Source organism: Grus americana, chromosome 2 (genome assembly GCF_028858705.1).
Source record: "Grus americana isolate bGruAme1 chromosome 2, bGruAme1.mat, whole genome shotgun sequence".
Taxonomy (NCBI): Eukaryota; Metazoa; Chordata; class Aves; order Gruiformes; family Gruidae; genus Grus; species Grus americana.
The window spans coordinates 133,680,038-133,707,049 of NC_072853.1; the positions used below are offsets into that span (position 1 = coordinate 133,680,038).

General features: G+C 40.3%; 1 protein-coding gene across 1 annotated transcript in view; it reads right to left on the reverse strand.

The window, feature by feature from the left end:
- Positions 1-27,012, reverse strand: part of STK31 (serine/threonine kinase 31) — a 44,286-nt gene that overhangs the window by 10,117 nt on the left and 7,157 nt on the right. Inside the window, exons 8-21 of the mRNA XM_054816251.1 lie at positions 25,689-25,857; positions 23,600-23,715; positions 22,513-22,672; positions 15,918-16,040; positions 10,528-10,707; positions 7,872-7,988; positions 6,680-6,799; positions 6,061-6,192; positions 3,912-4,013; positions 2,878-2,958; positions 2,390-2,515; positions 1,665-1,790; positions 1,336-1,422; positions 392-541 (exon numbers count right to left, since the gene is read on the reverse strand). Coding sequence (XP_054672226.1) covers positions 392-541; positions 1,336-1,422; positions 1,665-1,790; positions 2,390-2,515; positions 2,878-2,958; positions 3,912-4,013; positions 6,061-6,192; positions 6,680-6,799; positions 7,872-7,988; positions 10,528-10,707; positions 15,918-16,040; positions 22,513-22,672; positions 23,600-23,715; positions 25,689-25,857 — 1,789 coding nt within the window. The remainder of the gene's footprint in view (positions 1-391; positions 542-1,335; positions 1,423-1,664; positions 1,791-2,389; positions 2,516-2,877; positions 2,959-3,911; positions 4,014-6,060; positions 6,193-6,679; positions 6,800-7,871; positions 7,989-10,527; positions 10,708-15,917; positions 16,041-22,512; positions 22,673-23,599; positions 23,716-25,688; positions 25,858-27,012) is intronic.

The window sequence follows — 27,012 nt, forward strand, 5'->3', positions numbered from 1 at the left end:
TTACCTATCAAACAGAAAGGCAAAGACTTCGCATGAGCTTGACTAGCCTTTTTTCAAACATGAGTTCCCACTCTCACCCTCTGATGATGCTGATTACCATTAAATATACAAGGTAGACAGCCAACAAACTACTGCAACTTCTCTATCATTTTTATTCCAGTGTTTTGCTTAATCAGAGGCCACCCTCAGTAATTTTTTTTCCCCTCCAAGATTAGTTTGTGTTTACAAAAATTTCAACAAGACTTAAACTGCTGAACCCTATTCAGAATATAAAGCAGAAGTCTTCACTGCTAAGCACAATGCTTATCAATAAATTTTTAAATTGCAGACAAAGTTGTCTGTTTTGATACATTAATTCTGACAAAGTCACTAGAGGACTTCTTTTTTTTACCTCTGATTTCGTGAAATCAAAGTCTCCAACGATTCCTTGTTTTCGATTCACAGCAAAAACATTATTTCCATGCAGAGATCCATGTACTATATTAGCTCCATGCAATGTTTGTAGACCTTGGGCCACTCCTTTCATCACTTTTAATGCCTCCTAATGATTTAATTTGGGTGTTTATTACAAAGATAGATATGGAAAAAGCAAAGCACAGTATCAAATAAATTTCTATCCAGAACTAAGACTTTTTTTCTTTTAAGGTTTATACACATTCAAAGTTCATGCCAATTCCATTTTATGAAGTATGGATTAATTCCCAGTAAGATTATTATGACTTGCACAGCCAGGCAGGAAAAAAAGTGCAGTCACTGATTAACAAATTACTAACATGAAAAAATATGAGAGAAAAAACCCCAACAAAATCCCATGCAAATTGGACCTTTACAAGTAGTTCCAAGTCATCAAACAGAACTAGAGAAAAGACTGTTTCTTTGAGAAGGGATGATTACACAAACTGCCTATACACTGTGTGTGGAGGAGGGAAAGGAAAAGGAGGGGGATGAAGTGAGGGAAGAGAGAAAAAAAAGAAAAAAGTTATATACACAGGAGTGCTCTTAAACTCCAATATGGAAATACCTGCCCCTGAACATCTAACATGTTCAACTCCAGTACTTTTAAAATGTGTTAGTAATACAACTGAGGCATTAATTTCAATAAAAGAAAAAAGTGCATTCAAGCAAAATCTCTTTTGAAAGTTCTAAACTACTGTCTGACCAGACGCTAAGAATGCCAGCCAAGCTATCCTGTGCAACTCTCTACAGTCACTGTCAGCCACCAATGGAAGTACACTGGTGAAACACCATCAGCACCGTAAAATACAGCAAAACAATAAAATTTCTGTTAAAAAACATACAAAATAAAATGCTGACAGTCTTAGTAGTTATACTTACTTCTAAAGTTAAAGGTGTATCCGCCTGTAAAGCTCCCAGACTTGCTCCTGGGTAGTACGGGACCATTAAATATACCAAAGGATCAGACTTCAACAACAACAAAGAAAAGCAGATTGTATCAAATATCAGGAATATTGGGAAGTTTAACATGCACTAGATGTGTGATAAATCAATTCATTATGTTTACTAAATAGACAGTTTATCTAATCTCAGAAAGGAAATATTTTTCCTGATTCAATGCTTCAGCTTAAAATATGTTAAAGCTTTAAGGTCCAACTGCAAGTCTTTCAGCTTAAACCAGAAATCAAGATCATTAATTTGAATCTTGCCTTGCAGAAAAGGAGGAACAACAGTTGTAATAATCCAGATTTCTCCTTCTGCTGATCCCAAGCTCTGTGATACTTGGCAACTCTTTCTATCACTTTGGCTTCTGAGCTTACATCTACAGAGTAGCCCTTAAAAACAAAACAGATACCCAAGCTATTACTCCTAATGCCTATAACATTATTACATTAACCTTTTTTTTTTTAATTAAATAAATGCATGTTGTTAGATGCCATCAAGTAACTTCCTCTTCTACTTAACACAAAACTCAATTCCAACGGTCATAGACTGTTCCCATATTTTCTAATTAACTCTTACAAAGTCTGCACCAACAAAGTAGGGAATGTGTCTCTAACTTGAGATTTAAGCCAAGTCAAAAGCAAGAAGAATCTTTACAACTATGTGTCTCATAATACTACATCCCCTTGTTTCCCAATTGCTAGCAGATTGGTAGAAGGAGAGCAAGGGAAAAGCAGTAGTTCCCAAAATTTCTCAGTGAAATCATCAGGAAGACAAACCAGCATCTGCAAAAAGAGACAGGAGTAATGAACAGGAGAAGAGGCCCACCAGATACCAGAAAGAACAGACAGTAGAGGAGAGGCACTGTTCACTACAGCAGTCCTTAAAAGAAGTGGAAAAAAAAAAAAATAAATCCGTTCACTCAGAATCAGCACGTTAATAAACCAAGGCCTCGCCTGCAGCGCTAACTGAAAGCTGGTGCCAACATTACCTTTAAAAGAACCTTCTGGCCCTGAATTTCTGAACACACTAAAGGTCGTTTTGTGCTCAGTTCCTTCATGGGCTCGGCATCCAAAAGGTCTCGCTCCAAGCTGCTTGTCAGAAGTCCACCAGAGTTCTGAAGCACATGCACACGCAGATATCAAGGGTAAGCACACAACATTTAACAGCTGGTAAGATTCAGAGACTTCAACTACCTCTCCTCTTCCTCAATCAACTCAGCAAAGCACAAAGCCACTTGGGACACACTAAAAAGTTACAGCATCTGTTACTGAGAGGCTGGCCATGATGAGGAAGCTAATGAAATGCATTCCTTGAACATCCCTCAGAAGAGGGGAACAAGGAGGAAGACCACAACAAACAATGCTCAGGGTGTATGTCCCCCAAATGGCAAAGACTGTAGAGAGCATTGTTGGTGCAGAGCCTTGATAGTGCCCAAAACAATAACTAACAGTGCATTCAGACACAATCTCTGCTTACCATATAGTTCAGAATTCCTGCTTCTGGATAAAGAAGTGGTAACTCAGGGAACCATTTCTGTACCAAACACGTAAGCTTCTCCTACATGAAGGAAACAAGGCCCACAGCTTCAGGTCACTAGTGTCAGATATACAGATGTAAATATACACTGATATTTGCAACGTCTACCCAGGACATTCAAATGTACATTGACCATGACTGTACCTCCTTCAACAACATCATTCACAGTAACACTGCCATTTGCTTTTAAAAAACAAAACAAACAAAAAACCCAACACACATAACATGAATATGAACAGATGTTCAATATGGACAGATTTTTGAAAGCTCTGAGGGTGGGTAGCATTGAGGCCCCAAACAGCTCATGCACTATCAGGGAAAACATTTCATTCTCTCTGCAAGAGGCTTTAGTAGGCCTAAACAAAAAAATAACTTTACTATGGGTTAAGTGGAAGAAGACAAATCAAGTAGTAACACAGACCAGGTCAGCATCTCATTCATCTCCAGACCCTGCACAGCTGCAATGCTGCAAAGTAACTATTACACACAAACATTACACCTGCAGAGGTATCACCCTTCTACTCACTCACAAGGCAATGGTTTCTGATTCTCCCCTCCATACAGAGAAGTCAGAGAAAGGGTGATCTCCTCCACTTCCGGATAAAAGCATGTTTTAACCTAGTCATAAGGAAACAGCTCCCCTTCTTGCAAGAAATAGTCTTTCTTCAGCAACTGAGCTTACACTTTCACCTGTAGCTCTTCTGGGTTGAGAGCTAGAGTTCACATTTTCTTCTCACCTCACCCCTTTATGGAGGGGGGAAAGGTCTGAGGAAACTATGTTCACATAGAGAGAACACTGATCAGCCTCCATGCCTTCTCCCACAGGTTTCACCAAAAAAAAGGGGCCATCTTAACATTAAAAAAAAATGTGATTTTTATAGTGTTATTTTACTCAGAGTACACATTAAAGCAACCGAAACACAGATGTACCTCATACAGGTTTGTTTTAGTTGCTTAAGTAGTTTAATACTCACGTATTCTTCTTGTTCCTTGGATATTTCCTGAAGAACCCTATTTCGCAGATCAGCAATTTCCTCTTTTATTCTTGTCATTTCAAACTCACTGTAATCATCAGACTGCATTAGGAATAACAAAGTTAGTGTATAATTCTCATTCTGCTATTATACCAAAGAACAGTAACCTACTGTATCAGGATTGAAAAACAGACTCCATATCAGAGTTCTAGAGTTAAACGCATTCTCAAATGCATATGTTAGCCTCCTTCCTGGAAACCCAAGAGAATCTCTTAAAACCTAATCACTGAGAAAGGTGTTCCCTTTATTTATGTGACAGACCAAATGTTCATGTCCTTTGCCTACTTGTTTCCTAAGTCAGAGAGCTTTTTTTTTTTTAAATTAGTTGATCACATATAATCATAACAGCAACATCATTCATCTACCAGCACTGTCAAGTTCCATAATTCATTCACTTTCTCTCCCATAAGCAGGCATTTTGCTCATGCCACCTCATTATTCACGAATCCTTTTCCCAATGGGTTTCATTAGTATGTCTCATTTTAAATCCCTCTTGGAAGTTTTCCGCTCCTTTACAATGCTTGCAGAGAGACACATGCAGGTTCTTTTTTTCCTCAAGCATCACCAGAATAATTAATGTGCGATCAAACAAACAGTACTGAAGCTGGGGTAATATTTACATTCTCAGGACTTCTCTGAGGGGCAGTGGGGAACCCTGAAAACTAGAACAGACATTGACTTCTGTCACCAAAGGGGAAGTATGTGCATTATTAACAAAGTAAAAACTTAAAGTAAATCACACAACTACCATGGTAAAAAGAGCTGGACAAAACTGTTCATGCTGTGAACAGTGACTTGTCACCAGAGGGGCTTAGTTAAAAGCACAGTGCCATGGCTGGGGACTGAAACAGAAAAGTGGCTATGTACCAACTTTTTTTTTTTGTTAAGCCATTTAGGGTTGGTCTTGGGGCCTGTAAAACTTCCACAGTGTGTTGGGTTTGTGTGCAAGGTTTTGGTAGCAGGGGGGGCTACAGGGGTGGCTTCTGTGAGAAGCTGCTAGAAGCTCCCCCTGTGTCTGACAGAGCCAATGCCAGCCAGCTCTAAGACGGGCCCGCCGCTGGCCAAGGCCAAGCCAATCAGCGCCTCTGTGATAACATATTTAAGAAGGAAAACACTTAGAGAGAGAGCTTCTGCAGCCAGAGAGAGGAGTGAGAAGATGTAAGAAACTCTGCAGACACCAAGGAGGAGCTCCAGGCGCCGGAGCAGAGATCCCCCTGCAGCCTGTGGTGAAGACCATGGTGAAGCAGGCTGTCCCCCTGCAGCCCATGGAGGAAGGATGAGGGGGTGTAGCGATTCCACCTGCAGCCCATGGAGGACCCCATGCCGGAGCAGGTGGAGGCACCCGAAGGAGGCTGCGGCCCGTGGGAAGCCCATGCTGGAGCAAGTTCCAGGCCGGACCGGTGGATCCGTGAAGAGGGGAGCCCACGCCAGGGCAGGTTTGCTGGCAGGACTTGTGACCCCGTGGGGGACCCCACGCTGGAGCAGTTTGCTCCTGAAGGTCTGCACCCCATGGGAGAGGGACTCCATGCTGGAGCAGGGGAATGATGAGAGGAGTCCTCCCCCTGAGCATGAAGAAGCGGCAGAAACACTGTGTGATGAACTGACCGTAACCCCCATTCCCCGTCCCCCTGTGCCGCTGAGGGGGGGGGAAGGTTGAAGCCGGGAGAGAAGTTGAGCCCAGGAAGATGGGAGGAGTGGGGGGGAGGTGTTTTAAGTTTTGATTTTATTTCTCATTCCTCTACTCTGTTTTGCTTGGTAATAAATTAGATGAATTCCCTCTCTAAGTTCGGTCTGTTTTGCTTGTGACGATAATTAGTGAGTGATCTCTCCCTGTCCTTATCTCGACCCACAAGCGTTTCGTTATACCTTTTCTCCCCTGTCTAGTGAATGAGGGGAGTGATAGAGGAGCTCTGATGGGCACCTGGCCTCTAGCCAGGGTCAACCCACCACACACAGTTAACAGCAATATTGAGGTCAGAAAACACATACTGTTCTATATAGTTACCACTTACTTGGAATAGATGAAATTAATGTTTCTAAACCAATTTTAAAAACAGACAAAAACACCAACACTGTAAGATTTTCATACTTCCTCAAAGTTGTTCTTTTCAACCAGCTTCCACCTTAACTGGGCCTTTAAGCTTTTCACAGTTTTCTTAATTGATAATAAGTTGTTAATATCAGGTCTTCTATTTAGCCATTGCTCAGCCTGTTTTTTGAACTAGGAGGAAAAGAAAGAAAAAACCCACACCAGAAAGTGTTCAAGCATTCTATTTTAATATGCTACAGTCCAATGCATTACAGAAACTGCCTGAAGCCTATCTGAATTCAGGTCTTCAAGGTCTTTCCCCACAGAAGAGAGTTTTTATGTGTTTCATTTTAATTACATTACCAACCTTCTGGAAAACCAACTTTCTACTTAAAGCTCAATCATCTTAAGTTACATACTACTGATTTGTAATGAATCTAGAGATTCCAGCTTCCACTGCTTTATTTTAAAAAGGTACCTTTGTATTTAACTAAAATGAAGCATTGGCTGAGGTAATACATAACTGCAGTTCTTAAGCTTTAACCCAACCAATCTCTCATCACCAATATACTCCTAGAATTTCCTTGTAAAAAGATAAGGGGACATCCTTCAAAAAGAAATTACGTCAGAAAAGGTTACTAGTATAGATTAGTGTGATAGAAATAAGGCATAAACTCACTTCAACGCTGGCCGTGTATCTGTTCTGTATGACAGCAATCATACTTTGCTCTTGACAAATGTTACGTATAACTTCATTGTAAGCACTCACAATTATTCCCTTCTCTGCTTCATCATGCTCCTGGATTGAATTACACAGAGGGAGATTAAAGATTGAGAATCATTCTTCATTTATACACACCAACATTTAAGATGTCAAACCTCTACTGAGAAATTCCATTGTTAATGGAAAAAAAAAAATCATTTATCAGATTTTTCTCTCTCTTCTTGAAGACATTCTAAAAAGAAAGTTAGCAATTCTAAGACTTCACCCAATAGTTTCAAGAGAATAAAACTGCTTGGCACCTCTATGCGGAAGTCCAATTTCGTATTCCACATGCTATGAAAGAGGGTGGTTTGTTTTTTTTTTTTTAAGGATGGTACAGTTAAATAGATACAAAGCATTAAACCATTCTTCTAAGAGACAGTCACTAGTTCTACCAGAGAGAGCAGTCCCAAGCTGACTAAACTAATGTTTGTTGTTAGTATCATGCTACATCAAAGGACAGGTTCAACTTTTGCTGCGTATCTATTCTCTGGCACAGCAGGGACTCTCATTGCAAAGACAATGCAAGTACCTCAAAGATTTAGCAAAACAGAATGGAGGAAATGCTTATCAGAAAAGGTAAGTAACTGTGAAAAAGGCTAAAACAAGCATAGAAGATTACCAGTAAGACAAGAACACTTGTCCCTTGCAAAATTAAAGTGATGAAAAACTATTCATCTCTTAAGACTAGAAAAAGTAAATTTATCCATATACATTCACCCAGATAGGCAATTGCATTATTTTCATTAGAAACTTATTTTTCATCACCTGTATTTTCAACACAAGCACCAAAACTCAGTACAGCTCAAAGAAAGCTTCTCTGCACATAGAGAGGGAAGAATCAATTTTCCCAGTATTTTTTAGTTAAGCCAGTGATACATACAGCTAAGTTCCTGTAACCCAAAGCCATCCTCTGTCTGTTGCCTGGAAAACACATTCTCTTCTCTCTGGGGAGCAATCTGAGTGGCTTTCTATCACATTTTCACAAAAAAAGATGCTGCTTTGTAGTGAATAAACTCATCTGATACATTAAGAAAAGCTTTAAAATGAAATAAAAGATGTATAAAAACATAGAAGTCATGACACAGTAGGCATGATTAGAACTTACATTTAAGTCTGTATTCAGTTCTTCACAAATAGCCAGCTCAACCTTTTTGAGAATTTCATCCGCATTGCCAACCATTTCCTCTAAACCTGAAGATGCTTCTGACATCAGGTCAAAACACTTCAAAGAGAAAAAAAATAATAATCAGCCATTCAATTGAAGGTAAGATGTTAGCAATCAGACAGCAAAAACAAGCAAGAAATACAAAGAGTTAGCACTACTGGAAATCTAATCAGGCTTTCTGTCAGATCTCACCTTTAACTGCCTCACGCTTGAGTGATATAATGATTTCTAGAACTAACAAGAGTTAAGATTCACTTAAGAAGAAAGTTGATTCTTGCCTTGACTAGGTTTTATTTTCCTAATTTCGTTTTGATTTTTACAAAAAATGAAACAGCAGAAGAAGCCCAACCCTTCCTGTGTTGAGTTTCATGTCAAAAATCAACGTGTGCTGCCCAGTGATACACAAGACGCTCAATATGGCAGTTTCACTATTGAGTGGGCTTTCCCTTCCTATATCATATTACATGAGATGAAGACACATCCTGGGATCTATTTCACACTTGATAAACTGTGAAGTAAGGTTAAAGATTTCACCAGGAAACCCTAAGTGTTTTTATAGAAGTCAGAAATAACTTAGCTTAAAGATCTAAAATACAGAAGGTGCCAGAGAAAAATCAGTAAGATCAGCTTATAATTACATTAAATGTACTTTTCAGCAAAGTTTTGTTTCTCATATCTGCAGAAGAAGAGATATTATACTGGCAAGCAGAACTAAAATGAAAATATGGTCCTGTATTTAACATGCAAGATACGGAGTCATAACAGAAACCTGCAAATCCACCTTGTTCATTTACCTATCTAGCATGAGTATTCCACTAAAGACTGTGAAAATATTTTATTGCCTTAACCTTAAAGGAACCAAAAAAAAAACCAAACTTTAACAGTGCAAGTTGAAACAATACATTGCTCCCCAAAGCCTGGAGTTGCATACTGGAAAGGAGCCATCCAGTCTCTGAAAATATCCTTGTCTGTCATTGACCCATTTCCTAATGTAGCTTCTGATCGATGCTACATGAGATTAATGTGGATTCAGAAAGAGAGGAAGAGGAGTATTGGTTAGGAAGGGAAACACTTCAAAGAAGCATTTCCTTTACACAATTGCTCACACTTTTTTTTTAAAAAAAAAAAAGGAGCTAGAAGTTACATTGCAACAGAATAATCGCACATCAAAACCTGAAACAATTAAGATGAGTAAATGAAAATTTCTTCCTTGGTCTACCTATCAGTGCTTTACCAACCCATGCCACAAGTCTGTACATTTCCTGTGTCTCTGAACTGTTTGCAGAAAAGTTCATATTTGAAACAGGTAAACCAAAAGTTTATTACACTAACAAACTTTAGTCACTTTCATACATGCAGAATAGCACCCTGCATTGCATCCAGCAATCGCAGAAACCCATTTGTGGGTTTGTTTGCTGTCTCTAATAACTGACACAATTATAAACATCTGCAAGTAATTATATTCATTAACATTATACTGCACATGACATGCACCAAGACTACATTGCTGCTGAACAACATTGATTGTCAGGTCAGGGAACACTATTATTCATAACAGTGTCTGGCCACAGTAAATGCTCTAGGTACAATGAAATGCAATGGCAGAGAACCTGTTCACTATAAAAGGGCACAACCCTTGTGGATTATGCACAATTCACATGGGAAGGAAGGTTATGCTGACACAAACTGAGAACATTTACACACAAGTGCAACAAGGAGGAGGTCAAGGAAGCCGGGCCTGCAGGAATGGTAGGAGAGCAGTTTACAGTCTTCCCAGGAAGATTAACAGTCCTAAACTGAGCAAGAACATAGATATTAAGCACAGAGACAGGAAAGCCACAAAGCTACCTCCCTACTTTGCACTTGCTTTACAAGCAGAACTCAATGGATGGTAACCCACTTCCACCAACCATCTCATTTTAAGATAAATAAAACGCACTTAACTTCAATGCTCCAGACCTACAACTCAGAGAGTGAGGCAATGCAAATAGAATGGTATTCCAGAAAAATACTGCAGGACATGCAAATAGCAGCGGACAATTTATTTGTATAAATTCTCCACGCTCAGCATTTCAATGAGTTAAAAAAAAAATCTATTATGTATTTGTCTGCAACCTGTACCTAGATCATGTCAAATCAGATTAGTTTCTTCTTTGCAGTGATCTTTCATCTCCTCTTTCAGCAGCATTGATGAACTTGAGCCTTTTAAAATCTGAAGTCTTTCTATCCAAAGGCTGCTTGAAAGGATTAATTAAAGCATTTCAGTCACACAATGAACAGATAGAGCACACCCATACAAAATTTATACTTGCATAAAGGTACTGATCTTCACACAAAAGATGTCCTTTCATAAGAAAGCATAAATTCTGACTCACCACAAAGGTACACTAAGAATAAAGGTAAATCAACACTCCGTTCCTCAGTGCGTTACCTTTCCCTCTGCATTGAGACACTATCATTTAGAGCCACTGCTCACATGCACAATCTCCCTGCCACAGGCAGTCATCCCTACTAATGCCTACTGCTCACAAGCCCAGTTAGACAGCGTCATACCTCATCTTTTTCACCAACAGGAAAGATTGGCTGTTCACCTTACCTTTAAGATGCCACTGAACCAGTCAGCAAGAATTTGCAGAGCTGTGTCCGTATCATTTCTGACACAAATAAGTTTCTTCATTTTAACACTCTTCCACTTAAAGAACTGTTGAAATACCTCCTCAGAATCATCTGCTTCAGAACGTTGACCATACACCATCTCCAGAGAAGTAGACAGCTCCTGTGCATCAAGTGAATCAAACAAAAACAGGTTTGCAAACTAGAAGAACTTTGGGACAGTGTACTGTCTATAAAAATCAAGACATTTAACACAGAAAAAGTTAGCGCTACCTGCTGGCATAAAATTATTTCTACTACAAAAGCCTCTTTCTATATCCAGCAAAGTATATTTTATATTCCACTTTCAGATCTAAGGGTAGCATGTCTATCAGAAAATGCAATGGAAAAAAGGATCTCACACAGAGATCATACAGTCTGATTTTTCCCTCCAAAACATGGAGGGAAAAGACACCACAAAAAAGCTTAACAGCTCATAAGAAGTCACTTGTATTCTCGTTACTTCTTCCCTACAGATTGGACTTTAAAGTCATACTCATCAGGATAAAGAGGAAAATGGGGTTTAGTTTATAATGCTCCTTATAGAGCTGCTCAAATTCAGAAAACAAAATGAACTTGTGCTAAGAAACAAGGTGAGCAGCCAGATACCTAAGGAATGCTTCTGGACTGACACCTCCCTTCAAAAGTCACGAGTCAAATCTCTTCTGATGCACCACTGTCATCACAACGATTCCTAGATGGAACAGCAATTACTTATGTCTGACACCTGAAGGCCCTCTGAAATGAGTTTTATAGTCCAGAAACTTCTATTTCCATCTAAAAGCCAAATATTCCGCAATATATAAAGCACAGGGTCCATCTCCTTTTGACTTGTATTGGAAAACAAACTGAAGTGCTACATATAAGGGAAAGGCATCAAGGCTAAAGCTCAGGGCAAACATAAATCACTTTTCAAATGGCGTTCTGTCAAACAACCTGAAGAACAAGCGGAGTCAGGGAGGAATGTATCAGTCAAATACCAGTGGAGACAACATCCTCATAGAAAGCAGCCTTCCATGCTCCTGGGTGGAAAGTCCCATGCTGAAAAATACTTGAGAGCTACATTGGTGTTGGCAGTTCAAAAGAGAAAATTCTCCCTCATCAGTGGGATTTGGGGCTGGATGAACATGTGCTTTTGTAATAAATAGCATCTCTCAGCTTTCAAAATCCATCCACATAATGCCCACCAAGATGGTTAAAGAAACCCTGAGAAAGGCTACTGACAGTTTGCTTATATATATAGCTTTTTTCTTTTCTCCGATCCCAGGACATTTGAGGGATATTGGAGTTAATTTGAGGGATATTTGATACTTGAGTTAAATATCACAGACCTTCCCAAACACCACCTAGGTCATGTAGATGAAGAAAAACACCACAACACCTCTCTCTCTCCTACTCCTGAGGTTCTCATTTTTGCATCCTTTCAGACTCAACAGCCAGTACTATGGGAAAAGCAATATGACAGAACTTAGTCACTTGTCAGGAGCCTTTCAGACACTTGAAACAGGTCATATGAGCAACCAAACGTAACTTAAAACAGACTGTCTGACACTAACACCACAGGCCAGAACATGGCAGCAATGAACTTCCCTTGCTGAGGGCTGCAGGTACCACAGAGGTGAGGAAGTGAGCTCGACCAATTTTGTAGAACTACACAAGATGATGCCACATCTTTAGCTGTGCAGCAAAATTTCAAACTGGGGCCAAACGCATAAGAAGTTCCTCACATAACAACTAGCTAAATACAGTCACCACAAAACCCACCCAAAACAAAACAAACACCACCACATAACCCCCCAAAACTCCAAACCAAACAAAAAAACAAATGACCAAACAGTATTTTATAAAATTCTAAAACTAATTTCATAAAAATGGTTACTATAATGAACAGCATTCATTTAGTACAGATTGTTTAAAACAGCAATTTCCAATTGAACCACATGACGTGAGCTTTGCACAAACACATTTGTCTATAAGCAAATACAAAGAAGGAGGTTTGTGCTAAATTTATGTAGGCTATTTAAATCATTCAAGTGCACAACAGATTTTTCTCACATTCTTTTTTGAACAGCTGGATTTTAATACACGAAGATACATGTGGACAGAAAATGGCATGGCAAAGCAGAAGCCAGGTTCAAATGGTGCAGTCTGAAGGAGGAAGAAAAAAAGTCAGCCCATTTCACGTAAGTAACAGAACTGAGAAAAGTGCTCAGTAGCAGTTTCATATCCAGTATCACACCCTGTTTACAAAAATAATAGCACTAGTCACACCAAAAGGATGCATGCATTCCATCAGGCTGTCCTCAAGGAAAGAATTCTGTAAGTTAAGTCCTATTTCTTCCCACTTATTTTTTGTACTATAAACACATTTCCCTAGAACATTAGCAACTTCACCAGCATATGGATACAGAAGCAGGCTCCCGAAGGATAACAAGTTACCATATGAAGACGGCTCAGTGGCCTACATGCATTTGTCCCAGTCACTGTCTCTAAGTGCAGTAACGCAAAGGGAGCACAACAAGCTACTACATGCTATGCATGGGCTCTCGCTTGAGAGTAACTTAGTGTACACCCGCGCTCTCAGCTTTCCTCTTAACCAATGTGGTATTATCACTTGGAAAGCATGGAGTTCACCAACTGTTTATTTCGGTCCCAGCCAGTCGGGCCAGCTGCAGCTGAAGCTGTTTGAATTTGTCTGTGGTTCAGGCCACCAACAGTTCTCACCAGAAGGTATAAAACATAAGTCAGATGAGAGGTTCGCAATACACAGCCTCAATGAAAGGGGCATTAGCTCCCAAGCTCCTGTTCTTCTGAGAGACACTAGAAGAATATTCATTTCTCTAGGACAGCACAGCATGACCTCTTCAGCTCTATAAAATGGCAAACTAGGTTTTCACTGATATTTGGTAAAAACTTATTTCTGCTTCCCTACTTGGGAAAACTATTTTGATCTTCTAGCTCCAAATACAAGAGAGGACCACCAATTTTTGGCAAAAGCCCAAAATTCACTTAACACATCTAGCAGCATTTCAGTACCCCTTCAAATATTTTCAAAACGCTATTAAAATTTCACTGTAGTACAACTATCTAGAAGATGCTTAATGCCTACCACCTAGTGGATTAGCAAAGCATAACCTTTAAACACACACACAAAAAACACTCAACTACAAAATAGAAAAGAAAAAAAAAATCCACACAACACCACACCACAACTTTCCTCTGTCTGAAGGAGCAGGATCCACACAGGGCCTCCAGTGATAGAAAGCCATGAAGTGCTACCATTCAATACCTTTTCTAATTAGACATCAATCTGCACATCAGAATAGAACCAAAACATAAGTGTATCAAAACATTTTTTGAATGGCATTGAAAAATAATTCCATTAGAAATTGAGTAAGTAATTCCGTGAAAATGTGAATGCTTTGATTTATTAATGCTGCTCAAACCTTATACAAAGTTACTTGCAGCCTGTAATCTTGGTGATTTTTCATAAGAATGTAATCTCATACATGTGTGGTCAAATACATCTTGGGGAATTTGTACAGACAAGCCGTCAAACTACAGCCAATCTTCTCCCCTCTCCACACACACTTGCAGAGTCAAAATAAAAGCAAGTAATATTTCTGAAGTTAAAAAGAAAATAAATTATTTCTAATAGCAAAGGCCAGTAACACCAGCTTGGTACTGTTTCTATTGGAAAAGTCCTCTTCAAAAGTTCTTACTGCCTGTACAGAGCTTATTTCCCCATCTATTTCCCCACTTTCTGCTGTTGGGTTGGCTGAGATGGAAAGAGAATCTTAGCGTAAATATGTGCTTATGCAGTGTTTAACTCTCACCTTAAAAACATGCTTTAAGCATTTTACACTTTGCTACACTAGTCCAAAATACACAGCCAACTTAAGAGAAAGGGCTAGGAAAGAGCATAATCCAACCAGAGGGTTGTGATAAGCAGCATAGAGTCTATTTGGAGACCTCTATCTAGTGGTGTGCCCCAAGGGTCAGTGCTTGGTCCGGTCCTATTCAACATATTCATCAACGACCTTTACGAGGGGACAGAGTGTCCCCTCAGCAAATTCACTGATGATACTAAGCTAGGAGCAGTGGCCGACACACCAGAAGGCTGCGCTGCCATTCATCGAGACCTGGACAGGCTAGAGAGCTGGGCAGAGAGGACCCATACGAAATTCAATAAGGGCAAGTGTAGGGTCCTGCACCTAGGGAGGAATAACCCCAAGCACCAGTACAGGTTAGGAGTTGACCTGCTGGGAAGCAGTGCTGCAGAGAAGGACCTGGGAGTCCTGGTGGACAAGCAGCTCTCTGAGCCAGCAATGTGCCCTCATGGCCAAGAAGGCCAATGGTATCCTGGGGTGCATTCAGAAGAGCATGGCCAGCAGGTCCAGGGAGGTTATCCTCTCCCTCTACTCTGCCCTGGTGAGGCCACATCTGCAATATTGTGTCCCGTTCTGGGCTCCCCAGTTCAAGACAGACAGGGAACTACTGGAGAGAGTCCAGCAGAGGGCCACAAGGATGATGAGGGGACTGGAGCATCTCTTGTACGAGGAAAGGCTGGGAGAGCTGGGGCTGTTTAGCCTGGAGAAGAGAAGACTGAGAGGGGATCTCATTAATGCTTATAAATATCTAAGAGGAGGATGTCAACAGGATGGGGCCAGACTCTTCTCAGTGGTCCCCAGTGACAGGACAAGGGGCAATGGGCACAAACTGGAACACAGGAAGTTCCATCTGAACATGAGGAAAAACTTCTTCACTCTGAGGGTGACTGAGCACTGGGACGGGCTGCCCAGAGAGGTTGTGGAGTCTCCTTCTCTGGAGATATTCAAAACTCGCCTGGACGCCACCCTGTGCAACCTGCTCAAGGTGACCCTGCTCTAGCAGGGGGGTTGGACTAGATGATGTCCAGAGGTCCCTTCCAACCCCTACCAATCTGTGAACCACAAAACCCACTGCCACAATTTACATCACAAATGCATTGACTTTTTAATTGTAGGTTCTCTCATTAACACCCATCATCTACTAAATATTCTCGGCTTTGTGAAGTCTTGTTAGTCACCAAACACTGTACCATAAGAGAAAAGCTGATGGTCTAATCCAGTATCTAGTTAATAATTTGCCTCTAGAAACAAAACATCTAGGAGATCAGGATCACAATTAACACTGGAGAACTACAGGTGTCAGATGTACAACTTAACTCGGAAGTGTTATCTAAAGCTTCATCTGCTGCTGCTGCTGAGGTCTCCAACTATAAAACATTTAAGAAATATCCTCCACAGGTCTTCAGTGTTTCAGAATCAATACTGATAAAAGCAACCTCCTTACCTGTAATGTTCTTGAGCGCTCAGAGAGGGGCAGTTGATCCACTTCCAAAATTAATTCTTCCGCTGCCAAATACAAGTTCTGTTGCACCTCATTTCTCTTGGTAATCAATTCATCTCTTTCATCCTATGCAAAAGAAAAAGTCGGTCAGCAACTCACACCCCAACACCACATACACAATATGGAAAGTGATTTAAAAAAGCATTAATCCTTGCAAAATATGAATAGCACAATACATGCCTGCCTAGGAATGAGTTAAAAAGCAAATTTTGTTTTAACCTCTACTCCTATGACATGACCACCTTGCATAAATACTACATCCTTCACAGTTTAAAAATATGATTACATTATCAGACAACTAAAGAAACGGTTTCTGCATGACTGTTGGTAACAGTGGGAGTACTAACTGCCACTGTAATCTTAAAACATTCCAGTTGTCCTGCAGTTTTTATTGTATTACAGAAATTAGAATTTGGATTATCCACACTTCCATACATGCCAAATTACATCCACAAAGGCAGATTGCAAACGATTTCTTGCTGGAGAAGAATAATCTAGAATAAAAATAATCCTTTTAACAATTTTTTTCCTTGCCTTCTAGCAAGAGAGACAGGTGACCTGTAAACTCCCTCCTGATTATCTGCAGTAAAATCATTAAACCAAAGATAATTTTCTAGAAACAAAAACAAAGTTTCCCTTCAATGACTGGCAGGATTAGTTCTGCAAATGGGAGAGGAACCCCACATTCATATCAGCCAAGGTACCTAACAGCCTCACAAAAACCAAGCCTTTCAAAATGGATGAAGGAAGCTAAAAATCTATATTCAGAAGATGTTTGCACTGTTCTTTTCAGTGATTTAACCCAACACGCCCATAGAGATATGAAAATATATATGAACATGGAAGACCAAACTACAGCTTTACAGACCCACTGTAAATATTTGCCATTCCCTTCTACATTCATCTCCAAAAATAAAACAAGATGATTGAACTAGCTGTAACACACTGTCCTGACAGGTGTTCCTTTCTTCACTCCAAGGAAAAAAAAAAAAATCCTGAAAAGTCTGGTGTGGAATGCAATAGTAAAGAAACAGAAAACTAATACCAGTTTCACATGGAGCCAAAGAACAGTCCAATGAACACTTCCTACTATCAAGCAATATATATGTGTAATATAAATATGTATACACAAACACAGGTTCAAGAGTGGTTTTGCATTCAGTTTATCCAGTGAAATCTTAGAAGTTTGTAAATGTCCATGGAAGATAGACTAGAAACCTTTTGCCTGTAACAGACAAGGGCAGAATGAGATCCAATGGTTGGAAACTGAAAGATGGACAAACTCCAACTAAAAATAAAACCACAAGTTACAGCATACACTGCTTTAAAACTCAGATTAACAATTGAACAGATGTTGTAATTCAGCTAGACATTAGTGGGCTGCATAATAAAAATTAGTGGATTAAGTCGTCCTATAGAAGGTGAACACAACATATTGCTTCAGCACTTAAAAACATGAAACAACAACAAAATATTTACTAGGCACTTCTGCACTTTTTGGGCATCTCTGGTGACCAAAAGCACAGACTATTTTTACAGACTTCCTGCTGTTTTTCCTGCATAAGACAGGAGCCAGTACATAAAAGACTACTATAATGCACTGCATAAAAAGGAATAAGGACCTCTTGTCATAAAGAACACTTTCCAAGACAAGATTTCTACAGAATATTACTTGAAAAACTAGAGCAAGAGTGACTTAACATAGTAGAAGATTCAACCAGACAACCAAATTCCAGTTAATACCAGTTCAAGCACTACAGTAAATTTAAGAGTCAATACATGACTAAATGACAATCCAGGAAATCAAGAGACAGCTCAGGAGCCCCACAGGCCAAGTCTCCTTCCAATGTCTGCCGTTTAATTGGATACATGCAACAGTTCAGGGGTCTGATACAGCCTGTTATCTAACTTCACAGAGGATTAAGTACACAGAATTTTAATAGTCTGCTTAGTTTGCATGGCAAGGTTTTGGTTGTGGGGAGGCTACGGGGTGATTTCTGTGAAAAGCTACTAGCAGCTTCCCCTGTGTCTGACAGAGCCAATGCCAGCCAGCTCCAAGACAGACCCACCACCAGCCAAGGCCAAGCCCATCAGCAACGGTGGTAGCGTCTCTGGGATAACTTATTTAAGAAGGGGAAAAACTGCTGCAGAAACAGCAGTTTAACAGTTCCCTTTAATGCAAGTTACTACTTTGCAATATATGGAATGGCTAAAGCTAGCTTTGGCACCAGCATCCTCATTAAATGGCTCTGCTCTATTTATCCCACCCTCCTCTTTTTTTTTTTTTTAAATGAGCAACTGAGTTCCCCTTTTTTAAACACTGGCATGATTATCTTTGCATCTTTCCCACAAAAAAATGCCAAATATGTACACTACAGTCTCCAATAAGTTTCTAAATCAAAATCATAATTTAAGCAACACATCCATAAAACACCATCTACAGTGAGTGTCTGAAAGTCAGTATTTGTATTACACCCTATTGCTATGATTATCTGCCTACACTGCAATCAGAGGAACTTCTAACTATCCCTGGTTTTTCATCTGTAAAGCTGCCATCCTCTCAGTAACATTCCACAGGAGAGCTAGTTAAGTGATCAGCACCACTACCTTCCTATTCAGACACAGAATTTACATCAAATTCTATGATTAGTTTTGAATATATTTTTAAGCATTTCCACTCCAGAAGAACCATCTTTGTTATTTTCATATACACCATGACCCAGTACTACCTCAGGTCACTGAGGATCATCTTATGTTTCCAAGATATACATTACATAAATACCTTACTAAGAACAAATGCTCCAGTTGCCCATCTCCATTTTTGCAACAGTATCCAGGAGAGACCCAGTTAAACCAGCATAAACCAACTAAGAAAGCATAGACGATGAAAACTGAAGTAATGCCTTTTACACTACACTCAAACTTTACTGCGTTTACTTGTGCCTGTGATATTTCATAGAACCACAGAATGATTTGGGTTGGAAGGAACCTTAAAGATCATCTAGTTCCAACCCCCCTGCCATGGGCAGGGACACCCTCCACTAGACCACGTTGCCCAAAGCCCCATCCAACCTGGCCTTGAACACTTCCAGGGAGGGGGCCTCCACAACCTCTCTGGGCAACCTGTGCCAGTGCCTCACCACTCTAGCAGTAAAGAATTTCTTTCTAACATCTAATCTAAATCGACCCTCCTTCAGCTTGAACCCATTACCCCTTGTCCTGTCACTACACTCCCTCATAAACAGCCCCTCACCATCTTTCCTGTAGGCCCCTTCAGGTACTGGAAGGCCGCAATTAGATCTCTCCGGAGCCACCTTTTCTCCAGGCTGAACAACCCCAACTCTCTCAGCCTGTCCTCATAGGAGAGGTGCTCCATCCCTCCGATCAGCTTTGTGGCCCTCCTCTGGACTTGCTCCAACAGCTCAGTGTCTCTCCTGTACTGGGGCCCCCAGAGCTGGACGCAGTACTCCAGGTGGGGTCTCACAAGAGCAGAGTAGAGGGGCAGGATCACCTCCCTCGACCTGCTGGTCACGCTTCTTTTGATGCAGCCCAGGATACAGTTGGCTTTCTGGGCTGCAAGCGCACACTGCCGGCTCATGTTGAGCTTCTCATCAATCAGTACCCCCAAGTCCTTCTCCTTGGGGCTGCTTTCAATCCACTCCTCACCCAGCCTATAGTCGTGCTTGGGATTGTGCCGACCCACGTGCAGGACCTTGCACTTGGCCTTGTTGAACTTCATGCAGTTCGCATGGGCCCACCTCTCCAGCCTGTCAAGGTCCCTCTGGATGGCATCCCTTCCCTCCAGTGTGTCGACCCCACCACACAGCTTGGTGTCGTTGGCAAACTTGCTGAGGGTGCACTCGACCCCACTGTCCATGTTGCCAACAAAGATGTTAAACAGTGCCGGTCCCAGTACCGACTCCTGAGGGACGCCACTCATCACTGTTCTCCGCTTGGACATTGAGCCGTTGGCCACAACTCTTTGAATGTGACTATCCAGCCAATTCCTTATCCACCGAGTGGTCCATCCATCGAATCCACGTCTCTCCAATTTAGAGACAAGGATGTCGTGTGGGACAATGTCAAATGCCTTGCACAAGTCCAGGTAGATGATGTCAGTTGTCCTTCCCTTATCCACGGATGCTGTAACCCCATCATACAAGGCCACCAAGTTTGTCAGGCATGATTTGCCCCTAGTGAAGCCATGTTGGCTGTCACCAATCACCTCCTTGTTTTCCATGTGTCTGAGCATAGTCTCCAGGAGGTCCTGTTCCATAATCTTGCCAGGCACGGAGGTGAGACTGACCGGCCTGTAGTTCCCTGGGTCTTCCTTTTTTACCCTTCTTAAAAATGGGGGTTATGTTCCCCCTCTTCCAGTCGGCAGGAACTTTGCCAGACTGCCAGGACTTCTCAAATATGATGGCCTGGCCACTTCATCTGCCAGTTTCCTCAAGACCTGTGGATGCAACTCATCAGGTCCCATGGACTTGTGCACCTTCAGGTTCCTTAGATATTCTCGAACCTGATCTTCTCCTACAGTGGGCGGTTCTGCATTCTCCCAGTCCCAGCCTTCTGTGACCTGGGCAGTGTGGCTCAAGGATTTGCCAGTGAAGACTGAGGCAAACAAGTCATTGAGTACCTCAGCCTTCTCCACATCCTGGGTAACCAGGTCACCCGTTTCATTCCAGAGGGGACCCACATTTTCCCTCGTCTTCCTCTTATCACTGACATACTGCATTTAAGATGCATTAAGTTTCCCCCAAAGCAAGACAAGATGTTCACCCTGAGGAGCTTACAAACAAATGAGGCTTGTGACAGTGAGAGAGGGCATCAGCACTCCAGGGCGGTTAAAGGAAGAGCACATTGTTTAGGCAACTGAATAGAAAAAATTAACTTAGTAAAACCATTTTTGACAGCTAGGTTGACAGATTAAGCAGAGTTAAACAGTCTGCTATAGAGCAGTATTTCAAATATTTTGGCAGGGTAACACACTACAACACATTATGCAGATGTGACTTCATTGTTAGCTGTTCACAACAGATGACAACGTTCAGATTGTCTAACATATTCCAAATTAGTCCATCAGAAAAACCTCAAGCACTCTTTAAGAATGAAATTTATTTTCATGATGTTTCTCATGGAAGAATGCTGCTTGCTGGGGTTGGCAACTCAAAAAAACCAAACCCACAAAAAACCTCACACACACTGCCCCTGAATGACACCAAAGCAATCATCTCTATTGAATAAACACCGAGAGACTCCACAGTCACACCACTGTGTCTGCACCTGTCCTAACACTTGTCCACGTTAAGAGATTTCTTTCCCTCTGAGTCAAAGCACAAATGGATGATGGGGTGAAAACAAGTTCTAAGATGGTTTTACTTTACTTGCTGAACTACAGCAGACATGGCTTGTGGATGCACTTGAGCTCAATCATCCCATGCGATCTCCAGAAAACTGCTACTATTTTACATGGGATCAGGAATTCACCCAAGGAAAGTTTGTACAAGTGAATCCCTAAGCAGCGCTGCCTCCTGGGTACCTCACAACCTAGCTATTCTTCTACACGTTACTGTCTTATACAAGATGCAACACTAAAGTATCATCTGCTTATTAACACTTATCTTACTGTTATCAAGTTTAAGCATTTGACTTAGTTTTCGTAAACAAAATAATTTCTTTTCACCTACAGCAAACATATGCCATGCTATAGATGTTTTAATACTCTTCCCTGCACAAGCAACAAAAATAGAACTTGCCTTCTCCTCATGGCTCATTAATTTCTAGTCCATTTCATGAGCTATTAAATTCAGTGTAACACAGTGATACTTCTTAAGCAAAGGTGTTTGAAATGTTTTAGGTCATACTTGAAAACAGTCACAACACATTTGCTGTCATTCACCCAGACACACAACTGCCACCCCTTCCCTGCCTTACCACATGCCCACCACACAGTAGGGAACCCTCCCGTTCCCAAAAGCATTGCCACACACGAGAGACACAGTACATCACCAGCCTTATCAACACAGCCATGTCTGCACACTGAGGCAGGCTTTTTCAGCTCTGTGGTTGCACAGAAGTTGCACTAGATGGCAGCTTTCCCCTATACAAGTCCATCTTCCTATACCACTGCATTTGCATACCGCTCTCCCTACACCTCCCCATACGAGGGAAGCATGCACTAAGTAGTGACATGCTGCTTTAGTAAAAGGTTTTAAAGACAGACATTGCAGCTGCACAGCTGAAGCCATTTCTAACTATTACAAAACAGAAATCTTTTAGCTACCATGTTCTTATTTCCTCATACTTCTTTACAAAAAATCAAGGGCATCAAAAAGTCTAGGTTTAACACAAAAAAAAAACCACTCCACAAATACATCAGTTGTGGCAAAGGTAGCAAAGCCTCTGACATTATCTAGCAAAGGATAGATGTTTCCATGTTGTATTCGTGCTATCCAGCTACACTTTTAAGACTAAAATACTGTCAATAGCTGTTAAATTATAGCTCTTGAGAAAAAAAAGGATCATTCTGACCTACCACATTTCTGCATAACTGAATCCTCTCTTGAGCCAGGTCATACTCTGTCCAAATCTTCTGCAATTTGCCCAAGGAACACGGAACAGCGAGACATCCTTCTGTAACCACGTTTATGGCTTGTGAGAGCTGCTCCCCAAAACAACTGTTCTTATTTGTGTGCCTAAGTTGTAAGGCAGAAACAACATTTTATCAGGACTTTTTTTCCAGAACTCAAGCAGTCTAAAAATCAATGCTATTCAGACCCCCTGAACATAAGAATTTTGGGATAACACCTGCCAGGTTAATAATTTAGTTTCTTTCAAAAGGTAGCAGAAGCAATTTGTCTCATTCAGCTGTTATTTTTTCAGGTTTGGTTTTTTTTTTGGGGGGGGGGGGAGTGTTGGGGTTTTGTTTGGTGGTTTTTTGGGGGGGGGTTGTTTTTTTGTTTGGGTTTTTTTTTTTTTTTTTGAGGAAGGACCAAGAATACTTTTGTTATACCTCAGTATTGATGAGGCTGTACATGGAAATTCCCTCCTGCTCTTTATTTCCCTTTTGTCCTATTTCCTTCCTTGGTTGTGGTTTTTTTTTTTTTTTTTTACTCATCTTCCACAAACACATATACCAGTATATACATTCCTTCTTAAAGGAGCTGATGGTCATTTCTATTTCAAGTCTTCTTCCCACTACAGTTTTATCTCTTCTTTTAAAATTAGAAGGGTAATTTGGGCTACCCAAATAGATAGATACACCTCTCATAGCAATACAGATATCCAAGGAACTCTGACTACCCAGTTACTTTGAACAACCACCTGCATTTACTAATTAGCATCTTCTTGAAGATGGAATTGAAAGCTCTTTTTACAACAGCTATGGTAAAGGAGCAGAAGTGAATAGACACTGAGAAGCAGGCAACACAAATTGCAATGTGAGCTTCCAAAAAGCTCAGGTTTCAGCCCTGCTTTTGGGAAGTGTTCCCCTCTGTATACAAAACTGTTTTTCTTAGAAAATTAACAAAACAAAACTTTTGGGAAACAAAACAGCATGCAAGACTTCAAAAGATAAACAGAGCAATGATAAATAGTACTATTTTAGAAAAAAAATTACATACCTAACTTCTTTCAATGCCTTCACCTTAACAGCCAAACTTCTCATTTTCGTTCCAATGCAAGTACGTAGGGTTTCCTCACAACTTTCAGCAGTTTTCCTAGATGCTTCCTTCTGTCTCTGAATTATTTACCATTTTTGGAGCAGTGTTTCAGCAAAGAGAAGTAAAGATAGATCACCAGTCACAACAGACAGCCAGGGTTACTAACATGCAGAGTGTAATTTAGACTTCTGAAAACTAGAGATAAAAAAACACACACACAGAGCTGGCCCTCTTCAAAACACTAACAAAATGCCTAGAAAGACATACAAACCAATGAGAATAATTTTATTTAATAGCTTCTTAGAGGTTAATGGTTCATTTCCTTCCTCTCATTTCAGTAGTGATGTGTTCAAGTGTATTTCTTCGATTACTTCCCATTTGCTAGCAAGTCTTCAGACAACGTGGAATTTTTTCTTTCCTTGCTGAAAAATTTCTACCTGCTAGTTCAGAGAAATCAAGTCCAGGACCTCATAAAACTCCTTACTCTCATAACTACCACACCTCAAAATGGTACAGCCAAACAAGAACTGTATGTACAATCACCCTGACCTTCCTAGAAGGAATGTTCTTAAGACAAAATAAGGAATATTCTTGACCCCAAAAAAAGCCCACACATCACATCAGGCTATATTCCTTGAGGGGCAACCTAAATTTAAAAGCTCGTGCCCTCATACCATGAAGATGCTTTTATAAATGCCACTTTAGGTAATGAAACACAGCCTTGCCTTTCAGACTCGCTACATATTATATTAAAAAACCCCAAAACACTAACAAACAAAAAAATAAACACAGAAGGATTTAAATAGTTTTGTATTTGCAGATAAGCATCCAAAGTCTCATGACTGCAGGGTGTTTAAGTACCCCTTAAAGCCACCACCACACATCACCCTTCTAGAACAAATCATTGCCTACCATATTGTTTTCAGCAGGGAGCAAATATTTTCTTACTTAAAAAAATATCCACCACTTTTTCTTTTAAAGCAATTTACTCGCATTCAACACAAAAAAGTAATTAAAATTTGTAGAAAACAGGTTTTTAAAAAAATCTTCAGACTACAGACAAATGCTTCTAAAAATTCCTGGCATTCAAGTATTTTTTCTTCACTGCAGATGTATATTCTGTTGCTTGTTAATTTAGTTTGCATAAAAGTGCACAAACATCCTATCTTCAGTCAGTTGAGAATCTGTGCCATGACAGGTTAGTCCATGTAGAAACACGAGTGTTCTAGGTAGGGGTAACTGAGTAGCAAAGTATGAGTAGTTGATGAGTAGTTTTTTTCCACAAGAAAGAAAAAGAAAACAGCTGTGTGCAAGTTTAGGTTTGGGGGCGTCAAAGGTATTTACACAATGGGAGATTTTCCTTTCAATATCTGCAGAGATAACAGTTTGCACATTTTTCTGAATTCATGCAAACATAACATCCTTTCTCACAATCTCTTCTGTTTATACTGCTGTTTATCACCCTCAAAAACTGTTCACAGCATTTTTAAGCCTAACAGTAAGTTCTCAGATAGTGCTAGAAACTTCCCCTGGAAATAAAAATAAGTATCTTTTCTATTAAGCAGCAATTAAGGAAACAATCATTTTTACCCAGTTCTAAAAATTCCACAGCCACTATGATTCTGCAATGCTTAGGAATTTTCAGCCCAACACACAGAAAGCCATTTTTCCCTTACTAAGTTAGTGGGGAAAAAAAGGCAAGGATTACATCCTTGTACACAAAGCATGTTCTTAATCACAAAGTGCAAAACTCAGCATCCAAATTGAACACCTAGATCTAAACCAGCAGTTGCACCAAGCACGGTGGCAAGCCAGTACATACACCAAGGGGAGCAAGGGTCCAGCCTGGGCTGCAAAACACGTGCTGACACACACTGACAGCATCTCCCTGCACCAGGGCAAGACAAGTCCCCACTCAACCAGTTTAATCCTTCTGTATTCCAAACAACAGTGCACAGCTGAAGTGCAGTACGATGAAACCCTAAGACAGAAGCACTGTCAGAAACACTTGCAACAAGGCAAGAAGCATTCACTTCACATTTCCATATACCTGAAGTTCATATTTCAGCTGTTGAACCTTCAGTTCTAGTTCCTTCTGCCTCTGCAAGAGATTTATATTCTCCCTTCTGAGAACTTCTTTCTGTTCAGACAGCTTCTGATCTGGTCTTATTTGTGCCAAGCTGGTGTCCGGCACTGAGGGAGAAGCTAGCATCTTTTCCCTTTTAAAAATGAATTAAGAGGAAGTAATTTAAAAAAAAAAAATTTAAACAAAACACACCACCAAAAACCACAACGTGCATTCTTTCCTGCTATTGTAATTTCCGTAATGACTACAGAATGCCACATCTAAAAGACTGTGGAAACAACTACACGATCATGCTTTACTCCTTCAGAATTTGTATTCCTTTCCATGCCAGTCTTTACAAAGACTGTTAGACAACACCAAGGAAAAAATACATCATTTGAAGACAACACTTTATGTTTTCACAGTCTTTCAAGTCTTTCCCATCCAAAACCATCTTACAATACCATACTGCAGACCCAGAAAAGTCAAGGTGCACTGTAATTCAAATCTTCTATCTACTAAATAAGCCAAAACACTTTAAGGTTAGTGTTTTGGATCTATACTCCAAAAGCTATTTTTCTAAAGAGGAGTGATGTGAAGCCATCTGTCTCAGAGTACTGTGACAGCACTGTACAGTAACAAAGCTCCACTACACCCCACATCAACTTCATCCTCACCTGCATGGCTTTGGTTACATACTAGCTTCTTTCTTTCTCAATTTCGTTCCCAGGCATACCACCCTAAAAATACGTGTGATGTGCAAAAAAAAAGGCTATTTCTTTTTTAAGATCAGATTCAGAGTGTATCTGTAACTCAGAAAACAGGGCAGATCAGAGTATCAAAATTATTCAGGATGAGGCACTTTATAATAAAATTTAGACTTTTTTGAAAAGCACCTCATTTCATATTAGTATTTGTTAACAGAATAGACTTGCCTAAATGATCTAATTGTAAAATGGATTTAGATACCATGCTGATATGCGGAAAGGCGTGCCCTCAGGTGATTCATTAAAATGTTCAAGAAGCTCAAATTATGGAACATTAGCAAATTCTGAACAAGTTTTTTTGGAGAACATTACTTCTTACACCATCTCAACTTTCTGAATGCCAAGTACCATCTTTCCCACCCACAAACATTTTTCTCAGCAGCCTGTTGTCATGGCAATCCTAGCAACTGTAGGACAAGCCTCTTTAAACAGATTTCTGACAACTGTAACTGCCAACTTACCACCACCTCTTGTCAATGTAATTACGAGTTGCAGAGACACCATTATCCCTAAAGCTTACTTAAAACCGTGATTATTTGCTT